Source organism: Vulpes lagopus, chromosome 14 (assembly GCF_018345385.1).
Source record: "Vulpes lagopus strain Blue_001 chromosome 14, ASM1834538v1, whole genome shotgun sequence".
NCBI lineage: Eukaryota > Metazoa > Chordata > Mammalia > Carnivora > Canidae > Vulpes > Vulpes lagopus.
The window spans coordinates 20380665-20406199 of NC_054837.1; the positions used below are offsets into that span (position 1 = coordinate 20380665).

Genomic DNA, 25535 nt, shown 5'->3' on the forward strand with positions numbered 1-25535 from the left:
AAATCCAAACACAAGTCTGAGTGGGGCTGACGAGTGAGCCAGGAGTGAGAGAAACAGTGAGGACTCCACACCCTGGGGGGTGCGGGTGGCAGCAAACTGGGACCCGGGGCTTGGAACGGGGCGGGAGGGAGTGTCCTCGACGGACCGCACGGAGGGGTCCGGGGGAGCTGGAGGGGAGGCAGGGGCCGAGAAGGGACGGGGTGCTGATGGAGCCTCCCCACTCGAGCCGCGAGGCACTGGAAGGGCCCCCCAGACTGGCTGCGAAGCATACGGGACACCGGGCGCGGGCTGAGGGCTGCTGAGGGGGCCCTGACTCGGGCTCGGAGGAGACCGGGGCAGCTTCTCGCCCCCCACCAGGCGGAGCGCGGGGGGCACGGAGCTGGGGGCGCTGGGGCCGTCTCCCTCCCGACCCAGGGAGACTGGGGAGCTCTTCATCCCGGTGGCGGGGACCCGAGAGGGAGGACTGGGGGGTCCCCGATCCGGAACCGAGCTACCTTGAAGGCACCGGGAAGCGCTTCATTCCGGGAGGGCGTTCCCACGGCCCGGCCCCGCGCCGGGGCGGGTGGGGGTGCGGCCGCGCCCTGGTCCCGGCCCGCCTCGGGATTCGGGGTCTCTCTCGCCCTCGGGGACCCAGGGGCCCGGCGGGAGCGGGGTCCGGACGCCGCCGCCTCCGCGGGCGCCGGGCGCGCGGGCGAGCGCGGGGCTTTATGCGCGCAGGGCGGCGGGGGGAGGAGCCGGCAGGTCGGCCCCCGGCGGGCCCTCCCCTCGGCCGTCCCCGCCCGCCCGCCCGAGCGGGGTCGGGGGAGGGGGCAGCATGGCCTGTCCGTCCGGCCCCCTTCGCCGCGCTCCTCATCTGCCCCGCGCCGAGCGCCGCCGCCGCCGCCGCCGCCGCCGCTCCGCTGCCCGCGCCGCCCGCGGCTCCCGATGGAGACTGACGCGCCCCAGCCCGGCCTCGCCTCCCCGGACTCCCCGCACGACCCCTGGTACGGCCCGGCCCGGCCCGGCCCGGCCTGCCCGGCCCGCGCCCGCCCCGACCCCGCCAACATGGCCGATCCGGGTCGGGCCGGGCCTCCCCGGGGCCCGGGCCCGCGCCCCCTGCGCCCTGGCGCCCGGCGCTCACGCGGGCCCTTTGTGTCTCTCCTCCTCCCGCAGCAAGATGTTCATCGGGGGACTCAGTTGGCAGACTACGCAGGGTGAGCGAGCCCGGGGGCGCCCGCCGGCCGGGCAGCGCACCCTGCACCCCCGGCGCCGCGGAACCGGACCCCCCAGCCGGGCCCCGCGCCCTGCTGACCCCGGCGCCCCCGCGCCCCCTTCCGCGCCCCGCCCGGGGACCCCGAGAGCGCAGGGCGGTCGGCGAGCGCGCACGGCCCAGCGGGTGGAGGGGAGGAGATGAGGGGTTCAGGGGGCATCGGGGGGTGGGCTGGGCCCCCGGGACCCGCCGGCGGCGGCGCCAACTCCGCTCGCACCTGCGGCTCAAACTTTTGTGAGGCGGCTCCGGGAGCGGCGGGAACCCGGCCGGAGCCGTCCCCCCTCCAGCCCAGCTCGGCCCTTGGCTTCCTGGAGCCCCCGTGGGCGCCAGAAGGCTCCACCGGAGCTGGGTGAGGGCTACGGGCGGGGGGGGGCAGTGGAGAGCGCGCAGGCTGCTCGGCGCGGGGGCGGCGGGGCCGCGGCGGGGTCACCGGGGGCAAAGGACGGGGGAGGGGGGAAGGGCGCGGGGCCCGAGCTGGTCCGAAGGCGGGTGTGTGGTTACAGAAGGGCTGCGCGAGTACTTCGGCCAGTTCGGGGAAGTGAAGGAGTGTCTGGTGATGCGGGACCCTCTAACCAAGAGATCCAGGTGAGCCCCGCACCCCCCTGCTCCCGGCTAGCCCCCCTCCACCGCCGCTCGCCGCCGTGTAACCATCTGCCTCTCCCTCGCTACCGCGCGCAGGGGTTTCGGCTTCGTCACTTTCATGGACCAGGCGGGGGTGGATAAAGTGCTGGCGCAGTCGCGGCACGAGCTCGACTCCAAAACAGTGAGTGGCCCTCCGGGCTTCGGGGGTCCTTTGGGAGAGGGAGGCCGCCGGAGGAGAGGGTCAGGACTCTCCCCAGAGGACAGTCCTGAAGGGAAGGGTCCTCAGGGAAGGAGGGAGTTCTCGCGGCAGAAGGGCTGCCAAGCTCTGAAACTTTGTCACTAGAGTCCGGGGGCAGAGGGAGGAGAAAAATCCCAGGCCTGCGGTGAGATGCTACATCCCCCAGCCCCTCCCTATACCTAGTAATCTCGATGCCTCTCGGAGCAGCTTGGGGTGGGGCTGGGTCCCTCCCCTAGCCCAAACTGGGTGAGTCAGGGTAGCAGTGACCCACCCCGTGGCTTCTCTGGACTCTAGTATTTGGCTCCCCACCGCCACCATTCCAAACCAATGGCAAAGCACTACTGAATCCCCCTCCCTCTCCCCACTCCCCCCCCCCCCCCACCCTTTGGGTCTATGAGCTCCCTGCTTTGTGTGGAAGACATGAACCTGCTTTGCCCAGGAAGGGATTTATGAGAAGGGAACTGGCCTGCTGGAAACAAACCTTCTGAGGGCTGGATCCGAGGAGAGGCTGCTTTTCTAGCATTCAAACTCCTAAAACATTTTCCTGCTGTCCCACTGCTCCCCAGTGTCTTGGGCCCTCCAGGGGGCGCTGGCCCAGGCCCCTGCTCTAGGGGAGAAGGAAAAGGAGAAAGTCAGAGGAGGGGTCACTCTGTGATGGGGTGACGGGAGGCCAAGGGGCTGGGACAGTATGATCTCTCTCCACACTCCCCCACTCTCTTCCCCAGCCCTGGGCCTCCCTGCTTGGGTCAGTCACTGGCTCCTGTTTACCTGCAACAATAGCTGGTTGTGCCCAAGAATTTGCTAAATTACCGCCTGTCCCCAGCTCCTGTTATCTCTGCCCAGTGGCTCCCACTCCTGCTCGCAGTAATGAGCAAATGAGGCCAGGCCTCAACTTTGCCGGCTCTGAAAGGATCTTCTTGGCGCAGACTGAGTGACCCAGGCTGGGAATGGAGAGACAGTGGCCTATTGTTTTTGGTGATTATCTACCATCTAGCTGCCAGTTCTCCTACCATCCCCTGTCCTCAGAATGCACTGATGGCTTCAGCAGCGCTCAGGAAGCTGAGATTTAGGGACTGGGGCTGGAGGCGGGGCGGGGTCATAGAAGATTGATAAGGAGAAGAGGGGAAGGAGGGCACAGTGGGCATTCTTCTGAGGTTTGGGCTTTTGTGTTTGGCATCCGCTGGCCTGGGGGGGTGGTGGGAGGGCAGTTTATTGTGGGGAGTCTATTTTGGGTTCTGACTTTCACCTTTTATTTACTTGTTGGGTTTTATTTATGTTACCAGCTGTGAGTCAGAGTGGAGGTGGGGTGTGTCAGGGATCGGGTTGCGTGGGTCTGTGGGACGTGGCTTGGGTACCGTCTCCCCATCAGGGTCTGCGCAGGGGGACTGTCTGAGGTGCTCTGGTGGCTGGGGAGGCTGCTTCCAGGAGAAAGAGAAGGATGAAAATGTCCGTAGAGGTATGAAATCACCCATTCAGACAGGGGAAATGGGCAGTCGTGATTTTCCCTGGAGCCCGGTGGGACTTTGGGAGAGAGGAGACATTGCCTCAGCTCTGTGGGCAGATCCAGTAGGGGAGCCCAGAGGAGGCTGGTCCCTGGTTCATGCCACTTAGGCAGAGAGGAGCCAGAGCCAGTTGTCTAGAACGAGGCTGAGTTGTGAATGAAAGGAACTTTGGGAAAAGATAGATCTTCCCTGCGATTGGCTGGTGAACTTCTGAGTGGTATCTACCCATGTGGGTGGCAAGAAACTCTGGAATGACCAGGTCCCCTAGGTCCTGCATTGATCACGATGTCTCAGTGCCCTGGCTTTTGCTGTTTATCAGTATGAGTATATACCCAGGAGCACCCAGGTGCATCTTGCTTTTCTCCTTTGGTTGTTCACAGCCAAGGGCAAAGGTGGCCCGCTGGTAATAGCACCTTTGTTTGCGCAATGAAGGGCAGTTCACAAAGGGTTGCTTTCACCCATGTTATCTCATTTGATTCCTTGAGGCTGCCCCTGGGAAAAATGTTTGTGATCATCCCCACTTTGCAGACAGGGAACTGAGGCTCAGATGGGTGAGCAAATGACCAAGATCAGAGATTTGGCCTGGGGCCCAAAGTTTCTCACAGAGTCCAAGTCCCATGCCCTTGCACATTACCAAAGCCTGGATGCATTATCAGGGAGCTGTTTGCTTGCAGCCTCCAAGAGGGCTGTTAGATGTCAGTAGTATTTGGGGGAACAGAACTGAGTCCATTCCTGGTGCCTTTTGAACTCTTATCTTGAAGCAAAGAGTATTTCCATCCACAAGGCTTCCAAAGTCTGGATTGCATGCCTCCCCCAGACAGATATCTACCTGTGTGAAGTCAGTTAGGTGAGCAGAGACCTCAAGTGCTTGAAGGAAGAAGACTTTGCTTACTTTGTGGGGGTTCCTGCTGTGAGCCGGACACCTTGCCAAGTGCTTTGTAAGCATCATCTCAAATAGTCTGTGGATGACCCATTGGAGATAGATGTTACCGTTTGCCCATAGTGGCAGGTGAGCCTGGCCCTGAGGCTCAGAGAGGTTAAGTAACTCTCCCAGAGTCTCACAGCTGGGAAACGGTGTAAGTGGGATTTGGACCCAGCAGCCTGGCATGAGGGCCTAAATGCTTAGCCATTACACTTTTCTGCCAGAGGCTGTGGTGATTTCTGTTCCCCTCTGTGTCACTTCTGTGTCACCTCTGTGTCATGGGATGAGAGAAGTCCTCAGGGCTGAAAGTTGTGTGCTCACCCATCTGAAGTGTGATAACCAAGGCCCCTTTACCTCTCCCTTCTCTTTCAGATTGATCCCAAGGTGGCCTTTCCTCGGCGAGCACAGCCTAAGGTGGGTATGTGTGTGTCTGAGAGGAGCTGTGTTACTTCGGGCAACAATCTTCCCAGCATTCCCTTCTATGGGAAATGCTTCTGGAACCTCTGGAGTGTGTCTGGAATAGACTGGGATGGGAAGAGGGAGGATTCTTAATGTCTTTGCTCTGTGGATTGAAGACATACATCCTTCATCTTTCCATCTGTGCTCTGGGATGGACTGGGAGGGACTGCATATGTTGGGTGAAGGAGGAGCCCCTTAGGGGATTCATTGTCCTGTATTGGAAGCCACTACTCTTTGGACTCTGAGTCGAATTCTGACCTCATAGATCACAGCTTCTAAACCCAGTGCTCCTGGGGAGGTCAAACCCAGGATAGACACCCCCTGAGGCTGAGCTCGATCAGGCCAGGGAGCTATCTCTGACCACCCCCGCCCCAGTCACCTTCCTACCTCTGGGGTTCACTGTATTCAGCTTGCAGAGAGGGAAGGGACCATGGAGTTGGTCACCTGTTGTCTTTCAACTTGGGCAAGTGGTTGCTTTCCCAGGGCTCTCTTTCCCTTGTGCTGTGGTGGGTTTTTCTGGGTGTGGGTGAATTCTGAGCAGTTGAGCTATATAGCATTCGAAACTTTTGGTGCAGGGCCAGGGGCCTGAGATCTTATTCCTGGCCTCAAGGTAACTAGCCGGACCTTATTTTTTAAAATGGCTAAATACAGGGAACAGGAAGGAAGGCCGATTACAGTACAGGGAGCTGAAGACCTCTGAGGCTGCTGACTTAACTTGTGTCCTAGGACTAGGTCCCCTCCAGGAGCTCTGTTTCCCCCTTCACAGGGGGTTTGGTAGGAACCAGGATGCTTTAAGGTTTTGAGCAGGTGGCTTCCACCATGGTGCCCAGCTCCTGCCACAGCGAAGGGAGAGGGACAATTTTTAGGACACAGGAAGGGGACATCTCTAGAAGGATCCAGCAGAGGGCCTGAAAGCAATTATGAAGCAGGTATTCGAAGGAAGCCGCACCAGGGAGCACATGGTCGGAATTGGGTTAATTCCATTAAGCACGTTGGTGACAGAAGGTGCTTTAGTGTTAGGATGGGGCTGGGAATTGCTGTGGATTAGCCATGCGCTCCTGGGGTAATTAGGACCATGTGTTCTTCCTAAAACAGGGCTGGGGCCACAGGGCTGCCAGAGGTTGGGTTGGGAGAAGGTTGATGAGGAAAATGTCGGCACTGAGTTCAGGGGAACCCTGCAGTGGGCCTTGGTCTCTCCCAGGAGTGCTGGTGGGGTCTCTGAGTTACACTGTAGGTGTGGGTCACTAACCTGCCCCCTTCCTTGTGTTGGTCCTTATGGAAGGCATTTCCCCTTACACAGACCCCAGGGATGGAGGCGGGTGGCCAGGCGGGAGGCACACTCAAGCCAGCCAGTGTGTGGGGTGCACAGCTGCCTATGACAGGCCTGGAGGCGGGGGTCCAAAGGGGAGCTTGCCGGGGGGGCGGGGGGGCTTCCGAGTAGCTAGGGCCACAGAGAGCTTGTCAGCTGGCACCCTGGCAGGAGGGCTCGAGCCCCTGCTGGTGGCAGTAGGCCACAGGACTCAGATGCCCACTTTCTCATTCCCTCCCCCTAACAGATGGTGACTCGAACGAAGAAGATCTTTGTGGGGGGGCTGTCAGTGAACACCACGGTGGAGGACGTGAAGCAATATTTTGAGCAGTTTGGGAAGGTGGGTCAGAACTGGGGGTGCTTGCTGGGGTGCTCTCGGGGGCTGTGGAAGCCCTGTAGAATTGGTTAGTATTAAGCAGAGTCCAACGAGGTCCTTCCAGTTCCTGCAAAAGAGGGGAAAAGACAGCGGGGGGCGGGGGGGGGGGTGGGGTGGCGGCGGCGGCGGCTCCTTTTGTGGGCGAGGCCCGGCTCCTCATGGTTCAGGATCCTGTCCTATCTGTGGGCCTCAGCCTCTGGACACATCCCCAGGGACGGAAGCCATACAGTGGCTGTCCCTGTTGTTGCCCTTCCCCTGTGTTTTTCTCTCTCGCTTATCGTGATTCTCCCTTGGGAGGCTGCTCTCCCCCTCGCCAGTTCAATCCAGTCACCCCTTGGCCTCCTGGGAGTTTGCACCTGTCCAGGCCATGGGCGGTTGCACCTTCCCCCACTCCTTCCTGGTGAGGATGATAAGGAGGCAATAAATATGATTCCCAATTGCACTCAGCACCCTGCTTGTGCAGGTGGGAGCTGGGGGAGGCACTGATCCCCTAGCTGTTTTGGGAGGGGTGAAGGAGAGCACCCTAAATTCCTGATCAGGCCCAACAGATTGGCCCTCAGCTCTGAGGTGCATTGAGCTTAAATTTCTGGACCATTTAGCTTACAGAGGAGATGTGGCATCATCAGACAATAGGGTGTCCCCAGAAAGGTGAGTATTGTGAACGTTGAGGTCCCATGGGGATATGGCAAAGAGGGGGCCGAATTTTAAGACTGGCAGTGAAGTAGGGCTGCTGTGCTTAGTGCTGGGGTCCCTGTCAGAGGAGACAGGCTAGAGCCGGGTCTCTCTACCTGCCCAGCGAGGTATTTTCAGTGGCCTGGGTAGGCAAAGGGGAGAGGCCTTGGGAATGGGACGTGAGCTGGGGACTGGGTGGGTTTCCAGGGCCCCCGTCTCTAGGGTAGAAGGGGAGAGGATGGGAGGTCCCCTGGCCAGCGGATGCTGGCGGCGTGGGGGCCAGAGGCCCGGGCTCAGGCGCGCCCACGGGGACCCGGGTACAGGACTGAGGGCAGGTCGGTGGCCTGGGCCCCAGAGGGAAGGGCGCTCCTGGGAAGCGGCAGGCCCGCTCGGCTCCGGCGGGGTGTCTTTGTGTCTGAGCGCCGAGCATTAGAGCTCGCACTAATCTGATCCAGCAGCTGTGATTGGAGGCCGCCTGCCCCCGGGGCCGGCGTTGCCATGGCAACCGGGCCCCAGGAGAAGCCGTCAGCGGCCGCGTCTTTTGTTCGGGCCTAAATCGGCGTTGGCATGTGAAACCGGCCCGGGGAGGCCAGGGGGAGCCGGAGAATAGGCTGCCAGGGAGCGAGGGGGACAGCCGGGAATGCCAAGGGCCCCGCGGCGGGGGGCCCCCCGCCCGGATCGAGGGGCCGCCGCCGAGGGGGGAACAATGGTCAGCCGCCATGGCTGCCACTCAGGCTTAGCGGCCGCCGAACTTGGCGGCTCCCACTGGTCAGCAGGCCCCGGCCGCCTCCCCTCCCCCTGCCGGAGCCCCCCTGCCCCCGGGTTCCCATGGAGACCAAAGCCTATTAAGGACACCCGGCTGGGAGGCTCCCTCCTCTCCGCTGGCCCCAGGAGGGGACACCAGTGGGGGTCCCCGGGACCCCCAGCCACTTGCCTTGCTCCCTGCTCCTTGCCCTGGCCTCCACCCGGCTGGCCCGCTAGGGGTCTGTCCCTCCGAGGCCTAGGTTGAAGGGTCCCAGGGGCCAGGGATGGCGGAGCTGGTGTAGCAAGGCCGGAAGGGCCTTGGGCTGAATCACTTTGTTGGGTCAGGCAGGAACTCAGCTATAGGATTAGGGAAGAGGGTGTGGCTTTTATTCATTCATTAAGTCAAAAAATAACTCCTGAGCACAAGCCAAGATGGTCCATAGGATGCCGTGGTCCTCACCATAACTGACACAGGGACTGTCCTCATGGAACCTTTAAAGCAAGGGTGTTGGGCCACTTGCTCTCTTGCTTTGCTTCTCCATGGGACCCTGGGCAAGCCCCTCCGTAATACTAGATGTTGTTTCTTAAACACTTACTGTATCGCAGGTGCTGTGAATTAGTGTTACAGGTGCTATGTCACTTATCCCCTCTATACAATTCATAGACACTGTGATGCCCATTGCCATTTTACACATGAGGAAACCTAGCCCAGGAAACCTTACCCACCCAGCAAATGCAGGACCTTGGATTCCAATTCCAGTCTGCCCTACTTAAAGCCTGTATTTTTATTACAACTCTCTTTTCTAGATTTCTCTTTTCCATTGTTTAAGCAAGGGGTTGGGGGGAGATGAGCTGAGCCTGCAGTGTCTGCCCAGTTTGGGCCATTTAGCTGATTTGGGATTGGGACTCAGAAGAGGTCCATATGGATAGGAGTGGCAGTGGCATTCTCCTGCAGACCCCTGGAGCAGGAAGCTCCTCAGGGAGGGAGGTGTCATGTCCCTCTGAGATCCTCCAGGGACCCAGCTGCTTCCTGGCTTTGTGGGGTCCTGGTTCTCCCAGGGGTGGGTGGCACCAGAGACCTGGGGCTGTAGGCACCTAAGGAGAGCTGGAGGACCACCCTGTTCAGAGGCTGCCCTCGTCACTTTAATGAGGCAGATGACAGGCTGGAAAGAGAGCCAAGGAGAGTGGAGGAAAGGCTGTACCCCATGGCCTCAGGAAGTCTTCCTTCATCCCTTGGGTGTCTGACCATTTAGGGGAGGGTCAGCAGCTGAAGTGGGATGTGTGTGTTGCAGTGGGGTGGGGGGAGGATTTTCACCAAGGACAAATCAGACCTTAGCTTAACCCCATGAGGTGGCTGACATTGGCTGAAGAATTAAGAGGACAAGGAGGAAGCACCAGCTGCAGGCAAAGGGAGGGAGATGGGACTGCAGGAGGGAGCTAGGGCCTTTGGCTGTCTGTGTATCCAAGGGGATGCCTTGAGGGAGCAGCAAGAAGAGAAGACTGGGGTGCAAGGGAGGAGAGGGGGAAGCATGTAGACCACCCCCCTTCCTCAGCCCCCTGCCCCTCCCCCAGTCAGTGGGAGGCAAGCAGCCCAGGCACTGAACTCTACTTGCTTTAATTACAGCCTCTAGCAAAAGGAAACCTCAATTAGAGGAACCAGGAGAGGGGAGTCAAGACTGGCTGGAGTGGCTGCTGTCCTTCTGGCCTTTTGCAGAAAGGGAACAGGCTTTCATTTCCCTGTTTCTATCTTATTCCCCTGTTTCCTTCTTTGGCACCCACTCCATGCCTTCTCCTCCTCCCAAGCTTGGTCTAGGATTTGCTGTGTGACCTTGGGCAGGTGACTTCCCTTCTCTGAGTCCATCTCCTTATCTACAAAATGGGGCTCTTACATTGCAGGGACCGTAGAGAGGATGACAGGGCAAAGTGCCAGGCAAATACTTGGTGCTTCATATTTGCAGGCTGGTCCACTGAGATTGGATGAGAGGTGCCATGGCATCCGGGCTAGGGTTGTGGATGGAAAGTCATCCCCTGTACAGGGAGCAAATTTAAGATAAAACCTGGCCTGGGCAAGAGGCGCATGGGTGTGGGAGCTGCCGCTGCTAGGTTGTGGCAGGTCCCCCGTATCTGGTCCACCATGGCAGGCTCTATTTCAGGTGGATGATGCCATGTTGATGTTCGACAAAACCACCAACCGGCACCGAGGTGAGTGTGGCCCCCTCCCCCTTCTCAGGCCAGGCTGGGGGCCTGTGGTCAGCCAGGGGGCTGCAGGTCACAGCTGCCCTTTCATCTTGCCTCCTGACATCCTATCCCCAAGGATCTGCATCCTCTCCCCAGCCTGGCCTTACAGAAGGCTTTTGTCCCGCCATTTCCTGTGCTAGAAACTTGCCCAATTGCAGACACCCGAGAGGAGCAGAGGAGCAACCTCCCCCTTCCAAACTGAGCCCTCCACCCGCCCCCATCCCAGCCTGTGTCTGCCCAGCCTGTGTCTGCTGGGGCTTACCTTGTCCCTGGTAACCAGAGCTTAGGCCAGGCCGCCCCAGGGTCAGGCTGACTCCACAGCCCCGGGCAGTCTGCTCCTGCTCCTGCCCCCACCCCCCCCCACCCCGCCCCCGACTGAACCCAGCCCCCACCCCCCTTGCCCCTGAACCTGTGAGCATCTGGGCCACAGCGTGCATTGCCTGGATGTTTTTCTCCCAAGGGCCTTGCCTTCTGAGAAATCCCATTCCAACCCCTGGGGCACACCCGGAGGAGATGGGGTTGTTTCTCCAGTTGCTTCAGGGCTTTGGGCATATTAGCCTGTTTGGGGATTGGGATATATCCTGGGAGGTGTGTGTGTGCATGTATGTGTATATTTGTATCTGTGCATGTGAGAGGGTCTGTGTCTGAATATTTGTAGGGTCTGGTGTGTCATGGTAACTATTCATATGTAGGGAGGCCTTTGTGAGCACTGCCTAGTATCTGTATGATATATTGGTCCCTAGGTATATGTGTGTGTGTGTGGGGGGTGTGTGTGCACATGTGCATGTATCTCTATGTCCTGTATATATGTGACCACGTACAAACACGTGTTTGGGTGTCTATACTTTTGTGTAAATGTAAATAAGTGTGTGTGTTCTTTCTTTTTGGAAAGCATCTAAGAGAAAAGGCATGTTGAGTGTATTTTCATGACTGCTCTAAAGCTTTCTAATTTGCTGTGTGGCCTTGGGCAAGTCACTTCACTTCTCTGAGCCTTGGCTTTGACATCTGTAATTTGGGTGCTAGAAACCCTGTCTCAGTGGGCGGGGAGTTGAGAGATTCCTAGGCTGCGGGCAGAGGCTTTCCTTAATTCTCAGGCATTCGCCCATGAGAGAGGAGTGGTGGTGTATTATAACTCAGGGCTGGGTTTTGACCATAAACCCTGGCTTTGTCCCTGCCTTTTTGCCCTCTAGGGTTCGGGTTTGTCACGTTTGAGAGCGAGGACATCGTGGAGAAAGTGTGTGAAATCCACTTCCATGAAATCAACAACAAAATGGTGAGGGGGGACTGGACAGGTGGAGGTGCAGAGAAGGAGAGATAGGGGATGCTTGGAGGTTCTGGAGGCAGGCAGAAGGACCACCCAGTCATTGGGGCAGAGCCAGTTCTCCTACCTCCTGAAGATCTGGACAGGAAGCCAGTGTCTCATGGTGGTTAAAAAGCATGGCTGGTGGAGTCAGAGATACCTGGATTAACTCCTCACTCTACCACTTGCTAGTCTATTCATTAGGCAGATGACTTCCCCAGTTGAGCCCTTTTATGCATCTGTAAAATGAGAGCTGGCAATACTACTTCCATCGTGGGGTTGGTGTAAACCACTACTGCCTGCAAAGCCGTTTACATAATCTCTATCACCTAGCGAGCACTCCATAAATGGTACCTATGAAACTAAAGGAGGCCTGTTAGGGAACCAGAAGATCTGTGACCCTATGTCTGGAGGAGAGACTGACCATCAGGTCTCATTGCAGGTGGAATGTAAGAAAGCTCAGCCAAAAGAGGTGATGTCGCCGACAGGCTCAGCCCGGGGGAGGTCTCGAGTCATGCCCTATGGGATGGACGCCTTCATGCTGGGCATCGGCATGCTGGGTATGTGCTAGGCCTACACCTGTGGGTACTTCCTTCCCTGCCCGGAACTGCTCCCAGGAGTACCGGCGGCTGTGTAGGTGTTGCCTCTCTGTGGTCTGCCCTCCTGCCTGAATCACTGGGCAGGAGTGGGGGACCAAGGATCTCAAGCCTCCAAGCCAACCTAGGGTGGGGCGATTTGGTTGCGGGGTGCTGCCCTCTGGCGGTAGCCAGAAAATGGCCCAGCTGCTCCTTATTCATCAGTCCTTCTGTCCATTTGTTCATCCATCCATCCTTCCATCCTTCCATCCTTCCATCCATCCATCCATCCATCCATCCATCCAGTAGTTATTGAGCAACTGTAAATGCTAGGAACTATGCCAACAAATACAACAGTGACTTTCCTGGGAGCTTTATGGTCTGGCAGGGAAAAGAAGTAAGAGTATAAATAAATAAATAGGGTTAGGATGGAGAATTATAAGGTGCCCAGAGAACACAGGCATAGAGAACAGGACCAAGATTTGGAGAAGCCAGAAAGGAAGTCACATTTAAGTTGAGGCTGTGGGTTGAAAAGGTGCTAGTTACAGGAGATCAGGGGAGAAGAGAAGGGGAAAGTATTGAAGCCACAGAGAACAGCATTTACAAAGAGCAGTTTCTAGAGAGGCAGGACCTGCCCTCATGGGCTTCCCCATCAAGTGGGAGGCAAGAATCAATAGGTAATGATAACACATAGCGTTGGGAGGCTGTGGGAGGCCCAAGGAGGCACCTAAACCCATAGAGGGTCCCTGGGGTAAGTGCAGGTCACCATGAGTCTTGAAAGGTAAGCAGGAGTCAGCACGGCTTGAGGCCCACAAGTGTGAGGGGGAAAATCTGAGCTGGGCTCCCTAGGAAGCTCCTAGTCTCCCTGGAGAGACAAGATATATCCACACAGAAAGAGAACAGTACCTTTTTACTAGGTACAGAGGAAGGACTGCTCTGGAAACTCAGGCGGGGTGCATGGCATGGCCCAGAGGGTCAAGATGGGGACCACAAGTAGAGTGGGTGAGGAGAGCACCCTCCAAACAGCACTGTCATCTCTTAAAGCTTTCTTTTAACTTTCTCTTGTTAAGTAATTCCAGACTTTCAGAAGAGTTGCAAAAATATCACAATACCAAGAATATCCACATACCTTTTACCAGACTCACCTGTTAATATTATACCCCATTCACTTTATCTTTTACTTTGTCTCTGTATGCATATATACGTATGTACATATACATATAGATGTTCACACACACACACTACAGTTGTGATACTCCACTGAATCATTTGAGCTCAAGTTACATGCATTATGGCCCTCACCCCTTAAATACTTCAGTGTGTATTTCCTAAGATTAGCAGTATTTTTCTCATGAAGCCACACGATAATAATCCACTGGATACATTTATATTGATCCAGTATTTCAATCTATTTTCTAGTTTGATCATTAGCATATTTTTGCCCTTTCAAATAAGATCCAGGCTAGAATCAAGTAATGCATTTAGTTGTCCCATCTCTTTAGCCTCCTTTGGTCTGGAACACTGAGACCTGTTTTCATATCAGGGTGATTCATTAACTGGTTTCAGTCCATGTTAAAAATGACGAAGAGGGAAAGAGTGACACTGATGGTTTAGAGGCCTGGAACCAGTTAGCTCTGAATGCAAATCTCAGTTACACCGTTATTACTCTTGCTACCCATTGTTACTATCTGATTTTTCAGGCAAAGCTGCACACATTTATTAGATACACACAAGTCGCAGGCACTGGGAGCTTGTCCTGGAGATACAGAAATAAAAGATGGGGGAAACAGAAGATCAGCTATTTTTAAAAACCCTGGGAGGGACACCTAGCTGGCTCAGTGGGAGGAACATGTGACTCTTGATCTTGGGGCTGTGAGCTTGAGCCCTACACTGGGTGTGGAGTTTACTTAAAATAAATAAATAAAAAATTAACAACAACCCAGGAGAAGTTCAGATGATGATCATTGGTGCTGTGGGGAAATTGCTAAACATTGTAACCAATGGGAGGGAGGACTCTTGTAATGACCTCTCCAAGGAGGTGACATTTGAGTTGCAACTTACACAATGACAAGGACACAGTCATGGGAAAACCCTGGGGGTGGGGGGGTGGAAAGAGCCTTCCAGGCAGAGGAAACAGCCTGTGCAAAGGCCCTGAGGTGGGAAGGAGCTTGGTGGCCTTGAGAAACAGCAGAGAGGCCAATGTGACTAGAGGAGAGCGTAGATGAGGACGAGAGGGAGGCAGAATCCAGAGCACCAAGGGTCTTGGTAAGGGTTTGGATTATTTTCAGCCAATGTGTCACCTCTTAGAGCCTCAGTTTTCCCTGTCTGTAAAATGGGGCTCCCAAGAGTACCTGCCTCTTAGGATTCTTGTGAGGCTTAAGGAGAGAATGAACTATGTGCAGCGCTTAGCACAGAGCTTGGCATGCAGAAGGTGTTTGGTAAATGTGATCATTATCTGCGCTACAAGGTGGGGAGGGAAACCTTCCCTGCTCCGGCCCAGGGGCTCGGATCCTTCCCTGCTGAGCAGGATCTGAGCAGGAGGTGAGGCCTCTGACACTGGCTCCCTTGCCCTATCAGGTTACCCCGGTTTCCAGGCCACAACCTATGCCAGCCGGAGTTATACAGGCCTCGCCCCTGGCTACACCTACCAGTTCCCCGGTAAGTCCTGCTTGGTGTCCCTCTGCCGCCAGCATGTCCCCGGTTCCCAGGCAGTCTGACTCCTCAGGGCGGTGTCTGAGGGTGCATGGCTGGGGGGCGGGGGTGGTCTGCCTGCTGGAGGCTTGGAAGGAAGGGCATGTCTGAGGAAGGAGCACCTCTCCCCACCCATCCCCTCCTCCCCTCCTCCCCAGAAGTTGGGGACACCCCCATCCCCACCCCTGCGTGGTCCTGCATGGCACGGTTCTCTCTCAGGCTGATCTCTGCCTGCCTCCTCCCTTTCTCCCTCCTCACGCCATTCTGAGTTGCCACTTCCACCCAAAGAAGGCATCAGACTTGTGGTGGAAGCGTCCCGGAGGGCCACCGCCAGCTGTGTCTTTATAGACACACTTATAATGACCACGTGCTACGCTGAGCCCTTTCAAGGCCGACAGACCTTTTGTGGCCCTGACTGCTGAAAAACAATCTAAGAGCCTGATGATCACCACCCTGATTTGTAATTCAAAATAAAAATAACACTAGACCTTAGAATAAGTGGCAGGAAGCCCAACAAAGTTCTGAATTTTGCCGTGATGGCTATTCAGTGTTGTTTTCTTTGAAATATCAGATATCAAATTTTTGCAAGCTTTTTTTTTTTTTTTTTTTTTGTGGCCTCATTTTTTTTTTAAGAGGGTCCCTAAGCACTTGCATCCTGTGCCTCTCAGTCTGTCCAGCTTGGGAGTCCTTTTCTATACATTATGTTGTCTTAATCCTGATAACACTCACTGGGGAAGGATGATCATCCTCATTTTATAGGTGAGGAAATGGTCTCAGAGTGCAGTGACTTGCTAAGACGACCCATCTAGAAAGTAGTAGATCTGGGAACCCAACCTGAGTCTGATCTGCTCTGGGGTCACTGGTTTTTCATCAGTGCTGCCTCACCAGCTCCTCCCCCAAAACAAACAGAAAAAGAGGAGGATTCTGAGAGGTGTTTTGGTGCAATCTCAAATCTTTTAAGAAACACCAGAATGGTCACACCAGCATTGCCCCTTGCCCATGGTGTAGGTGGCAACTTGGCCTGCTCTTTCTCTCCCTGTCTCTCCTCTGCCTGTGTCTTTTCCACCTTGCCTGCTGGGCACCATGCTCTCCCCATCCCAGCTCTTGGGTCCTGTGCATGGCCTGTCCCCCGCCCAGTGTCCCTGTGGGTGCATTGTCCTCCCTGGGCCGTGCCCCAGGGGCCTCCCCTGTATCTTCCTAAGCTGTTTTACGTTTCATTTTAGAATTCCGTGTAGAGCGGACCCCTCTCCCGAGCGCCCCAGTCCTCCCCGAGCTTACAGGTCAGTCGCTCGGATTTCCTACACCTCACAGGCCACATGGGGAGAAACAGAAGGACCCAGGGGTCATCCCTGGGGAAAGCTAGTGGGACCCTTTCCCCCTGCCCACCAGCCCTCTGGCTGTGGGGACACAGCAGACTCTGCCCAGGCCCTGGCCAGTCTGTGTAGCTACATGGCCCTTAAGGGTGGGGCATGGGGCCAAGCCCAGCAGATGGAGGAGAAATCACTCATTCATCTATTTGGCAAATATTTATCTAGCGCCTCCCATGTGCCAGGCACCGAGTAGACTTTGGGATCCAGCAGTGAAGAAGCCAGGGTCTCAAACTCTGAGTAGCATGGGCCAGGTGGGGTGTTTGACAGACTGGAGCACACATGCCTCCACGCTGTGCCAGCTGACCCTTGCCCAGAGGGGATGCACACCTTGTACTTTCAGATCTTGGTTTCTAAGAGAAGCCAGAAACCCAGCTTTTGCTTTTGAATGGGATTTTCAATCGTTTTCAAATGTTGGCAACAAATTCCAAACTGTTAAACCACTGCAGGCCAAATGAAACCTATTCGAGGGCCAAATCCAGCCCTCAGGCTGCCCATTTGCAACTTCTGAGCAAGAGGGGATGAAGGCGCTTGGCTGTCGGGAGCCATTTGTCCAGCTGAAGCTTTCCGCTTGGGCCCATCAGCTCTACTCTGGAGCTGGGGGGGCGCGGCCAAGTCCGAGGGGAGGGGTTTCTCTATTCAACCTGCTTTCCCCCCACCCCACCCCAGACTCTCCCCCTCAACCTGGCCGTGTGTGGAGGACGCGAGCATGGATGCTGCTTTAGATGAGACCTTCCTTCCAAGGGGTGTTCAGGGACCCCCCAAAATGGGGGAGGGGTGAAGAGAAGGGAGGGAGTAAAGAGTCCTGTAGATGTGGGTGGTAGGGGGCCCTTACCTGAGCAGAGCTGGCTTTGACCCCCTGTGTGGGTATTGAAAGGGGGGTTCTTTTCTACTCATTTAAAACTTTGCATTGAGGACCTACTCTGTGGGACACTCTGCCAGGCCCTGGGGGCAGAACAGGGACAAGACGGGGCCAGGCCCTGCTCTCACAGGACTTGCAGTCTAGAGAGGAAAACAAATACTTATTATATAAATGAGTAATCCTTTACAGCTGTGATAAGCACTTATGCAGGTTGGCCACGCTGACTTTGCTTTGTGGATGTGCCTAACCAGACCAAGTACCAGACCTCAGAGCCCAGCCCCTGCCCTTAAAAGAAGTGAGAGAAGAAATGTCCCCCTCAGCAGATAGCTTTGTATAGAGGAGGAGGTTTTCCCTGGAGGTCTGAGATCTAAACTTTTTCTCTTCAGGAGATGTAGGTATTTCCTTCGTGCATTCGGTAGATACTTACTGGGCCAGGCGCTGTTCCAGGTGGGGGTAGAACAGTGAATGAGATGCACAAGGTCCCTGCCCTCCTGGAGCGGATATTTCAGTGGAGACAGCAGTAAACAAGGGAACAAACACACGAACAAAATAATTGCAGAGGGTGAGAAGTTCCCCAAGGAAAATAAAACAGGGAGATGTTCTAAGGCCTTAGGACCAGGGGCAAGGGGCTGCCTCAGCAAGGTGGTGAAGGAGGGGGATGTCTGGGTGAGGAGCCGCTTGCATGGCTCTTAGACAAGGCTCCTCTGCAGCGTGGGAATCCCCCAGACCAAAGGGCCTGCCAAGAATTTTCAGGGGCCGTTTCCGGAGTCCCTAGCCCCAAGTCCAGTAGCAGTTCAGGGCGAAGGTCATCAAAACAGCCCCCAAAAGGATGCCTTTTGGGGTGGGAGACTGGTACTCCTGAGGGCAAATGCCAACTCAGAAGACTCTGGCTCTGGGTGGGGTTGTGGCCTCAGGAGCTGCAGTGGCAGAGCCAAGCATTAGGGGGCGCTCACCCCACTACCCCAGCCCGAGGGAGCTCCAGATTCAAGCCAACCACTATTTTAGGAAGAGGTTCCTTTTAGGGGTGCCTGGCTGGTTCAGTCGTAAAGCATGCGACATGACCTTGAGGTTGTGAGTTTAAGCACCACGTTGGGTGTACAGATTACTTAAAATCTTGAAGGAAAAAAAGGAGTGTCTACTCCTTCAGCAGACACTTACTAAACATCTACTGTGTATAAATAAGACAGGGTGCCGGGCAAAGTCTCGTGTCTGAAGAGGGGATCAGAAGAGGGGGTAGGGGAATTTGGGGGAGATAGTGGCCATTTCTGATTGGGTGGCAGTCAGGGGAACCCTGAGGCAGGGAACTGGGTACACATAGTTTACCAAGGGTGTGGTCTCAGGAGAAGGACAGTGAGAGAAGCAGGACAGTCAGCACTGGAGCTGGACTGTGGCCTTGCCTGGAGTCTTGCCTCCCCTGACACCCCCAGGGAGCTCTGGGGCAGGCCCTGCCCCTCTGAGTTGGTCCCACCTCGAGGGCAACAGGCCTGGCTTCTTGTACCTCCTGTCAGCCAGTCACTGGCTCCAGACAGCTGGGGTTGGGATGAGGGCCATAACCTCCTGGGGACCTCTGGGCTGGGTGGCCCCAACCGGCCAAGGGCACTCTCCAGAGAAAGGGGCATTGCTCAGAGTGGGATGCCCCGCCCCCCCACCACTGAGTTTTGTGTTATTCAAGCATGTCCATTGAGTCCAGGGGGAAACTGAGGTTGAGTCCATTGCCAGAAAGCCGACCACTCTCCTACCTCTCTCCATCCATTGCCTGGGTCAAGGCACAGGAGGTGGCCCAAGGGAGTACTCTCTGCCCCAGTGCTGGCACTGCCCTGACCCTCTGAGGTGGGGTAAGGCTGGAGAGACTCTGCCCAGAGGGGGCCTCCGCTGTCCACCTCTGTGCCCTCACCCACCACACTGAACTGCCCATACCTTTCCTTTCAGCCATTCCTCTCACTGCTTATGGACCAATGGCAGCAGCAGCAGCAGCAGCAGCTGTGGTTCGAGGGACAGGTGAGGACTTCTGGGGTGTAGGAAGCAGGAGGCGTGTAGGGGGCAGAGAAGTCTAGAGGGGAGAGGAGGTAGCCACGGCCACCCTTTACCAGAGGGACTTATCTATTCTTTGCTCCACAAGTATTTACTGAGCAGCTGGCAAGCCAGCCAGGAAGAAAGACTCCCTGTCACCCAGAGCTTGCAGGCTGATGGGTGGGTGTCAGGTGTGACAAAGGGAGTCCTTCCGAAGGATGACCCTGATCTGTTGGGGGAAGTCAGGTACCAGAGGATCCCATAGCTGGAGCCTCTCAGGAGGGCTTCCAGGAGGAGAGGCCTCTTAACTTTCAATTTAAAGGCAAAGAGGAAGAGAAGTGTCCCCAGTAGAGGCCAGTTAGCATGGGGGGAGTATGAAAATGGGGAGTGGAGAAGAGGAGGCAGGAGGAACCGGGTCCTGGGGAGACACCAAACATGTAAGCAGTGAAGTGATGTCGATTTTGGAAAATGCACTTGGCAGCAGGATGGGGAGAGGTTTGCAGGGGCTCAGGAAGGGAGGCCTGCAAGTCAGTGAGGAAGCTACTAAGTGGTCAGACCAGGTGGTGGCGGTGGATGGGCTTGTGAAGGCCTCCAGGAGGTGGACCCACAGGGCCCCGTGGGATGGAGGGTTGAGGGAAAGGGAGAGGTCAATGTCAGGGTGGGTGGAACAGGTGTAATGGGGCAACAGTGGGCGCCGGGGCTTTCACCATCTTCTTTCTGGGTTGCCAGGCTCTCACCCCTGGACGATGGCTCCCCCTCCAGGTTCAACTCCCAGCCGCACAGGGGGCTTCCTGGGGACCACAAGCCCTGGCCCCATGGCTGAGCTCTATGGGGCAGCCAACCAGGACTCGGGGGTTAGCAGTTACATCAGCGCTGCCAGCCCCGCCCCCAGCACCGGCTTTGGCCACAGTCTTGGGGTGAGTGGCCAGTCCTGGAAGACTCAGAAGTTGGAGGAGGGAGAGGTTTTGTCTCTGCAGGAGCAGAAGGGGACCGAGGGAGGAAGGATGGAGAAAGATTGTCACCAGGGGGTAACAGTGAGGCTCATCATTCATTCCGTCTGCCAGGCATGAGGTGGGCACCGGGGTTGTGGCGCAGATTCACCATCTCTGCCCGCCAGATTCTAGCCTCTTCAGAGGCTAGATTCTAGCTCAGGGGTGCCCTCATTTGACCCAGGGTACTGGTAACATGCAGACTCCAAGCCCTACCCCAGAGAGTCCTTTAGTGGGTGTGCAGTGGGGGTGATAATGGACAGGGCTCCAGAAGGGTCTGTGCCTCACACTCGGTGTTCCCCAGAAGAAAGGAGACCCTGTGCCTTCTCTGCTTCCCCCAGGAACCTAGAAGTCAAATTCTTTTCTCCCCAGGGCCCTTTGATTGCCACAGCTTTCACCAATGGGTACCACTGAAGCAGGAGACAGGTAGCAGGAGGTGAGGAGGTGGGCAGCGGCCTGGGGCGGGGGTTGGCACGGGGGAGGGCGGCCTGGTGTGGGCCACAGAGCCACAGACCTTGTCTCCATCTTCATGGAGCCTGTAGGCCAGGGAGGAGACAACTTCAGAACAGCAGTGGCCAGAGAACCTGAAAAGCTGCTCAGCCTGCTACATAAAAAAATGTAAATGAAAACCACAATAAGGCCATACATACCACCTGTCAGACAGAGATTTTTTATGGATTGCTAATGCCCAACATTGATGAGAGTATAGGAGAAACAACATGTAAATTGTCTCAGGGTTTCCAAAGGGCAGACTGGCACTGTTTATCCAGATTTTAAACATTCAGGCCCTTGACCCCACCATTCCATTTCAAGGCATTTATTTTTAAAAACTGCGAAAAACCTGGGGGGCCTGGCTGGCTCAGTCAGAAGAGTGTGTGACTCTTGATCTCAGGATCTTGAGTTCAAGCCCCACGTTGGGTGGAGAGATTACTTAAATAAATAGAACGTGAAAAAAAATTAAAAACTGCAAAACACTGAAATGCCCATCAAAAGGAGAGTGGTTAAATACATCAGAGTGTATGCATACGTCGGCATACCACGCAGCCTTTGAAACAGGAGTCTGTCAACATACAGGCATGTCCAGAGAGTGGGAGAGAGATCTCTGTGCACGTGGTCACACGGGTTCTATGTGAAGCTGCGACATTTCGTCTGTTCCTTCCTTCCTACACTCCAGCCAGTATGTATGGAGCACTGCTTCTGGAAGGAGGGATGTGAGGAACTTCCAAATTATGTGTGAAGGGGCCACTTCAGAGGTTCAGAGAAGGTGCCTCTGCTATGGTGGCAACCGAATAAATCCACTCATTGAAAATCTTAGGGAAGAAGCAAACAGGGAACAGAGCCTGCGGAGTGTGCGAGCAGAGCTCTTCCAGGAGAGGCTGCCTGCGTTCTGGGAGTCCCGAGGTGGGGGGGGACGACAGGTTGCTGCAGGGGGGGCCCTAACCGCCCGCTGTGTTGCAGCGCCCCGGCCTGCAGCTGACTGAGGACCACAGTGAGCCAGCGAGGGGGCGGGGACACCTCAGCCGCAGCCGCCGCCCCCTCCCCCGCAGCGACTCGGACCGCTACTGCCTGCCCCCAACTCCCCGGGCTCGGCCCCTGCCCTGCAGCCCCCGGACCGCCCGCGTCTGGCTCCCCTACTAACCTCCCCCCTCTTACGTCCTTGGCTCCAAACCCCACCACCACCCCTCTCCTGCCCGCTTTTATTTATTTTGGATTAGCCGGTTGCCCCCCACCCTCCTGGTTCTGCCCTCTCAGGTCTGTGCCCCTCTCTCCCCGCCGCGCCCCCTTAGGACCACCCCCCGAAGGCTTTTGTATTTGTTCATAGCTAGAGTGAGGGCGGAGGGGGTCTGCTACAGGCCGAAAGCCCTATGCTTGTTTTTTATTCTGATTTCCCCCTCCTTTTCTCGTAACTTTTTTTTCTTTTTTCTTTCTTTCTTTCTTTTTTTTTTTTTTAAAGAAACCGTTTTTTAAACTATTTCTAGGTTTGTGAATGTGAAGCCCCAGGCCGCAGGGGGCAAGGGGCCAGGTGCCCCCCACCAGCTGAGAACAAAATGTCTATGTGGGTGTGGGCCCCTGGCCACCTCCCTCCAGCCCTGGAAAGGAGGACAGGGTTGCGTAGGCCAGGCCAAGCCCCTGGAACCATCCCGTCCTGTATCATATGTAAATACTGTGAGGTGAAGCCCCTACCCCTCTCTACTACCCCTTGGAGGTGAGGGCATTGCCTCGCCCCACCTGGCAAAGGTCTCCCCCTGTGTTTCTGTCTCCTCCTCAGACACCGTTACTGTAAGCTTGCAGGTCTCAACTGTGGCCAAGGCAAGCCCGCTCGCTCAGGCCCTAGGGGTCAAGGCCTTGGGCCTGCTCACCCCAAAAACCCAGCGTGGGGACAAGGGGTGAGGAAAGAGAAGGGCTCGCCCAGAGCCACTGCTGGAAAGGAATTAACTCTCCAAAGGTCTCCCCTTGCCCCCTACCTAGGTCAGGACTTCATGGTTTCTGCTCTGAGCCCCCCAGGAGTGGGCATCGAGGGGGTACTTTGGGAAGGGGTGGACCCCAGGGGAAAGCAAAAGGCTTCTCAGGGAACCCCCACATTCTCTCACTGAAGTTTCGCACCAGGATGGTCCCACGGCCAGGGCCCCTTGGCAGCCCCGAGTCCCCAAGCCCCCTTCAAAGGAAAAAGAGGCTCAGGGTCTGACTCTTCATGAATAACAAGTGACCTGGCTGGCACGGCAGGACAGAGGCCCACATACCTGTTGTCCCCTTCTCCGTGTCCCCCAAACCCCAGGTCTGAGGCTGGGGACCCAAGCTCTCTTCCCCATCATAGTTCCCATCCCTGAAAACACCCTTTGGAGAGTTAATTGTCTGTGTGAGGTGCTTAACCTATTAGCCCTGAGAACACAAAGCAATAATCTTTGTTACTGAGATGCGCGGCTGTTCGTGGTTTTTTTTTTGTTTTGTTTTTTTGTTTTTGTTTTTGTTTTGTTTTGTTTTTTTAATGTTTCCTAATAAAAGAGAAGCTGCATTTTATTGGTTTTTATTTTTAATTTTCTACACGTTTGAGCTGAGTCATGAGAGACTCAGCTTCCTTCTCCTCCCCTTCTTGTGACCCCATCCCAACCCCACTGGGCCCACCCATGGGCTCAGGACCCCAGAATTCCGTTTTCTGATTTGTTTGGGGAATTTTTTTTTAAAAAAAGATGTTACACGGTGTTTCCAAGCCAGCAAGTTACCACCCTCCGGTGTCTCTTCTCTCCACATCTGTAACTTCTTTTTCCAGGTTTTATTTTCAGTTTTAAATTCCTAATAAATTATTTGAAAACGGTGCTGGCTTTGTGAGTCTTTTGCATTTCTGTGTACATTCAAGTAAGGTACGCTCATGACACTTTGTTTTCTCTTACCTTCTGTCTTTTCCTGAAAGTCTGCACTTCCCACTTGACCCAGCTTCCATTTACAACTTCTTGACCAGCTTTAAAGCTTAGCATTGATGATGAGATACCACTTCACACCTATTAGGACGGCCATTATAGGGGCGCGCCTGGGTGGCTGAGTGGCTGAGGGTCTGCCTTTGGCTCAGGTCATGATCCCGGGGTCCTAGGATCGCATCCCATATCAGGCTCCCCACAGAGAGCCTGCTCCTCCTCCCTCTGCCTATGTCTCTGCCTCTGTCTCATGAATTAAAAAATCTTTAAAAAATGTTTTTAAAAAGGATGGCCATTATTTAAAAAAATATATGTGGGGGCGGGGAATAGTGTTGATGAGGATGTGGAGAAATTGGAAACCCCATGCATAGCTGGTGGGAAGATAAAATGTTGCAGGTACAATGAGAAGCAGTCTAGTGGTCTCTCAAAAAGCTAAAGATTGAATTACCATATGATCCAACAATTCCACTCCTAGGCATATATCCCAAGGAACTGAAAGCAGGGACTCAGATACCTACACATCAATGTTCATAACAGCATTATCCACCATAGCTAAAAAGTGGACACAATCAGGGATCCCTGGGTGGCCCAGTGGTTTAACATCTGCCTTCAGCCCAGGGCATGATCCTGGAGTCCCGGGATCGAGTCCCACACCAGGCAACCTGCATGGAACCTGCTTCTCCCTCTGCCTGTGTCTCTGCCTCTGTGTGTGTGTGTGTGTGTCTCTCATGAATAAATAAATCTTAAAAAAAAAAGTGGACACAATCCAAGTATCCATCAATAGATGAATAGATAAACAAAAATGTGCTCTCTCCATACAGTGGAATATTATTCAGTCATAAAAAGGAATGAAGTGTTCATATGTGCTGCAACATGGATGAGCCTTAAAGACATTACACTAAATGAGGGGCACCTGGCTGGCTCAGTAGATAAAGCATGCAACTATTAATCTCGAGGTTGTAGGTTCAAGCCCCATGTTGGGTGTAGAGATTACTTAAAAATAAAATCTTTTTAAAAAAGACATTATATTAAATGAAAGAAACCAGAGAGAAAAGGACAAATATTGTGTGATTCCACTTTTATAAGGTACCTAGAATAGGCAAATTCATTGGGACAATGTAGAATAGAGGGAACAGAAGGTTGCACAACATTGTGAATATAATTAATGCCACAGAATTGTACACTTACAATGGTAAAAATGGTACATTTTGTTATGTACATTCTACCACAATTTTTAAAAAAACTAGGGCACCTGGCTGGTTCAGTTGGAAGAACATGCCACTCTTGATCTCGGGGTTGTGGTTTTAAGCCCCATCTTGGGTGTAGAGATGGCAAAACAAACAGGAGCACGTGTGTGGCTCAGTCATGTAAGCATAATCTTGATTTTGGCTCAGGTTGTGATCTCAGGGTTATGAAATTGAGCTCCTCTCTCTCCCTCTCCCTCTGCCCCTCCTCCTGCCTGTGCTCTCTTGCTGTCTAAAAAAATATAAATAAATACATAAATATTAGTTATCTCTTGCTATAGTCCAATATCTAAAACCAGCAAAAACTGAACACTGGACCTTTTGCTCCAGTTTTTCCTTTAACTCAGAGAATCTTAACAGGATAAGGTGGGGAAACTGGCTGAAGTTGGGGTATGGGTGTAGCTAAATGGTGAGACATAGGGGTTCTAACATTGAGCTCTTCCCCTTCCTAGCAGAAGGACATTGAACAAGCTCCCCAACCTCTCTGAGCCTCAATTTTCTCATGTGTCAAAGGAGAAGGATAAAAAAGCCAGACTTAGGGGCATCTGGGTTAGCTCAGTGGCTGAGCATCTGCCCTCGGTTCAGGTTGTGACCTGAGGTCCTGGAATTGAGTCCCACATCAAGCTCCCCACAGGGAGTCTGCTCCTCCCTCTGCCTATGTATCTGCCTCTCTTTGTTTGTCTCTCATGAATAAATATTTTTAATAAACAATTTCAGGGGATCCCTGGGTGGCGCAGTGGTTTGGCGCCTGCCTTTGGCCCAGGGCAGGATCCTGGAGACCCGGGATCGAATCCCA

At 54.8% G+C, this 25535-nt stretch overlaps 1 protein-coding gene across 5 annotated transcripts; it reads left to right on the plus strand.

Annotated features, from left to right (window-relative positions):
• MSI1 (musashi RNA binding protein 1) lies at nucleotides 1-23392 on the plus strand. 5 transcript variants are annotated; one of them, XM_041728396.1, is made up of 15 exons: nucleotides 1-983; nucleotides 1153-1193; nucleotides 1753-1834; nucleotides 1928-2012; nucleotides 4866-4907; nucleotides 6509-6601; nucleotides 10207-10255; nucleotides 11482-11564; nucleotides 12034-12151; nucleotides 14744-14824; nucleotides 16081-16137; nucleotides 19016-19084; nucleotides 19826-20013; nucleotides 20458-20521; nucleotides 21544-23392. In XM_041728396.1, the coding sequence occupies exons 1-14, from the start codon at nucleotides 925-927 to the stop codon at nucleotides 20497-20499; spliced, it is 1089 nt and encodes a 362-aa protein (XP_041584330.1). In that variant the 5' UTR covers nucleotides 1-924; the 3' UTR covers nucleotides 20500-20521; nucleotides 21544-23392. The 5 variants fall into 5 exon arrangements, with proteins under 5 accessions (XP_041584330.1, XP_041584326.1, XP_041584327.1 ...); XM_041728392.1 differs by having other exon boundaries at nucleotides 215-983; nucleotides 19859-20013; XM_041728393.1 differs by lacking the exon at nucleotides 16081-16137 and having other exon boundaries at nucleotides 215-983.
• The last annotated feature ends 2143 nt before the right edge of the window (nucleotides 23393-25535 follow it).

Coding starts and splice junctions, on each gene's coding strand:
- MSI1 (XM_041728396.1), top strand. CDS start 925: ATGGAGACTGACGCGCCCCAGCCCGGCCTCGCCTCCCCGGACTCCCCG. Junction 984..1,152: donor GACTCCCCGCACGACCCCTG/GTACGGCCCGGC, acceptor CTCCTCCCGCAG/CAAGATGTTCATCGGGGGAC. Junction 19,085..19,825: donor AGCTGTGGTTCGAGGGACAG/GTGAGGACTTCT, acceptor CTGGGTTGCCAG/GCTCTCACCCCTGGACGATG.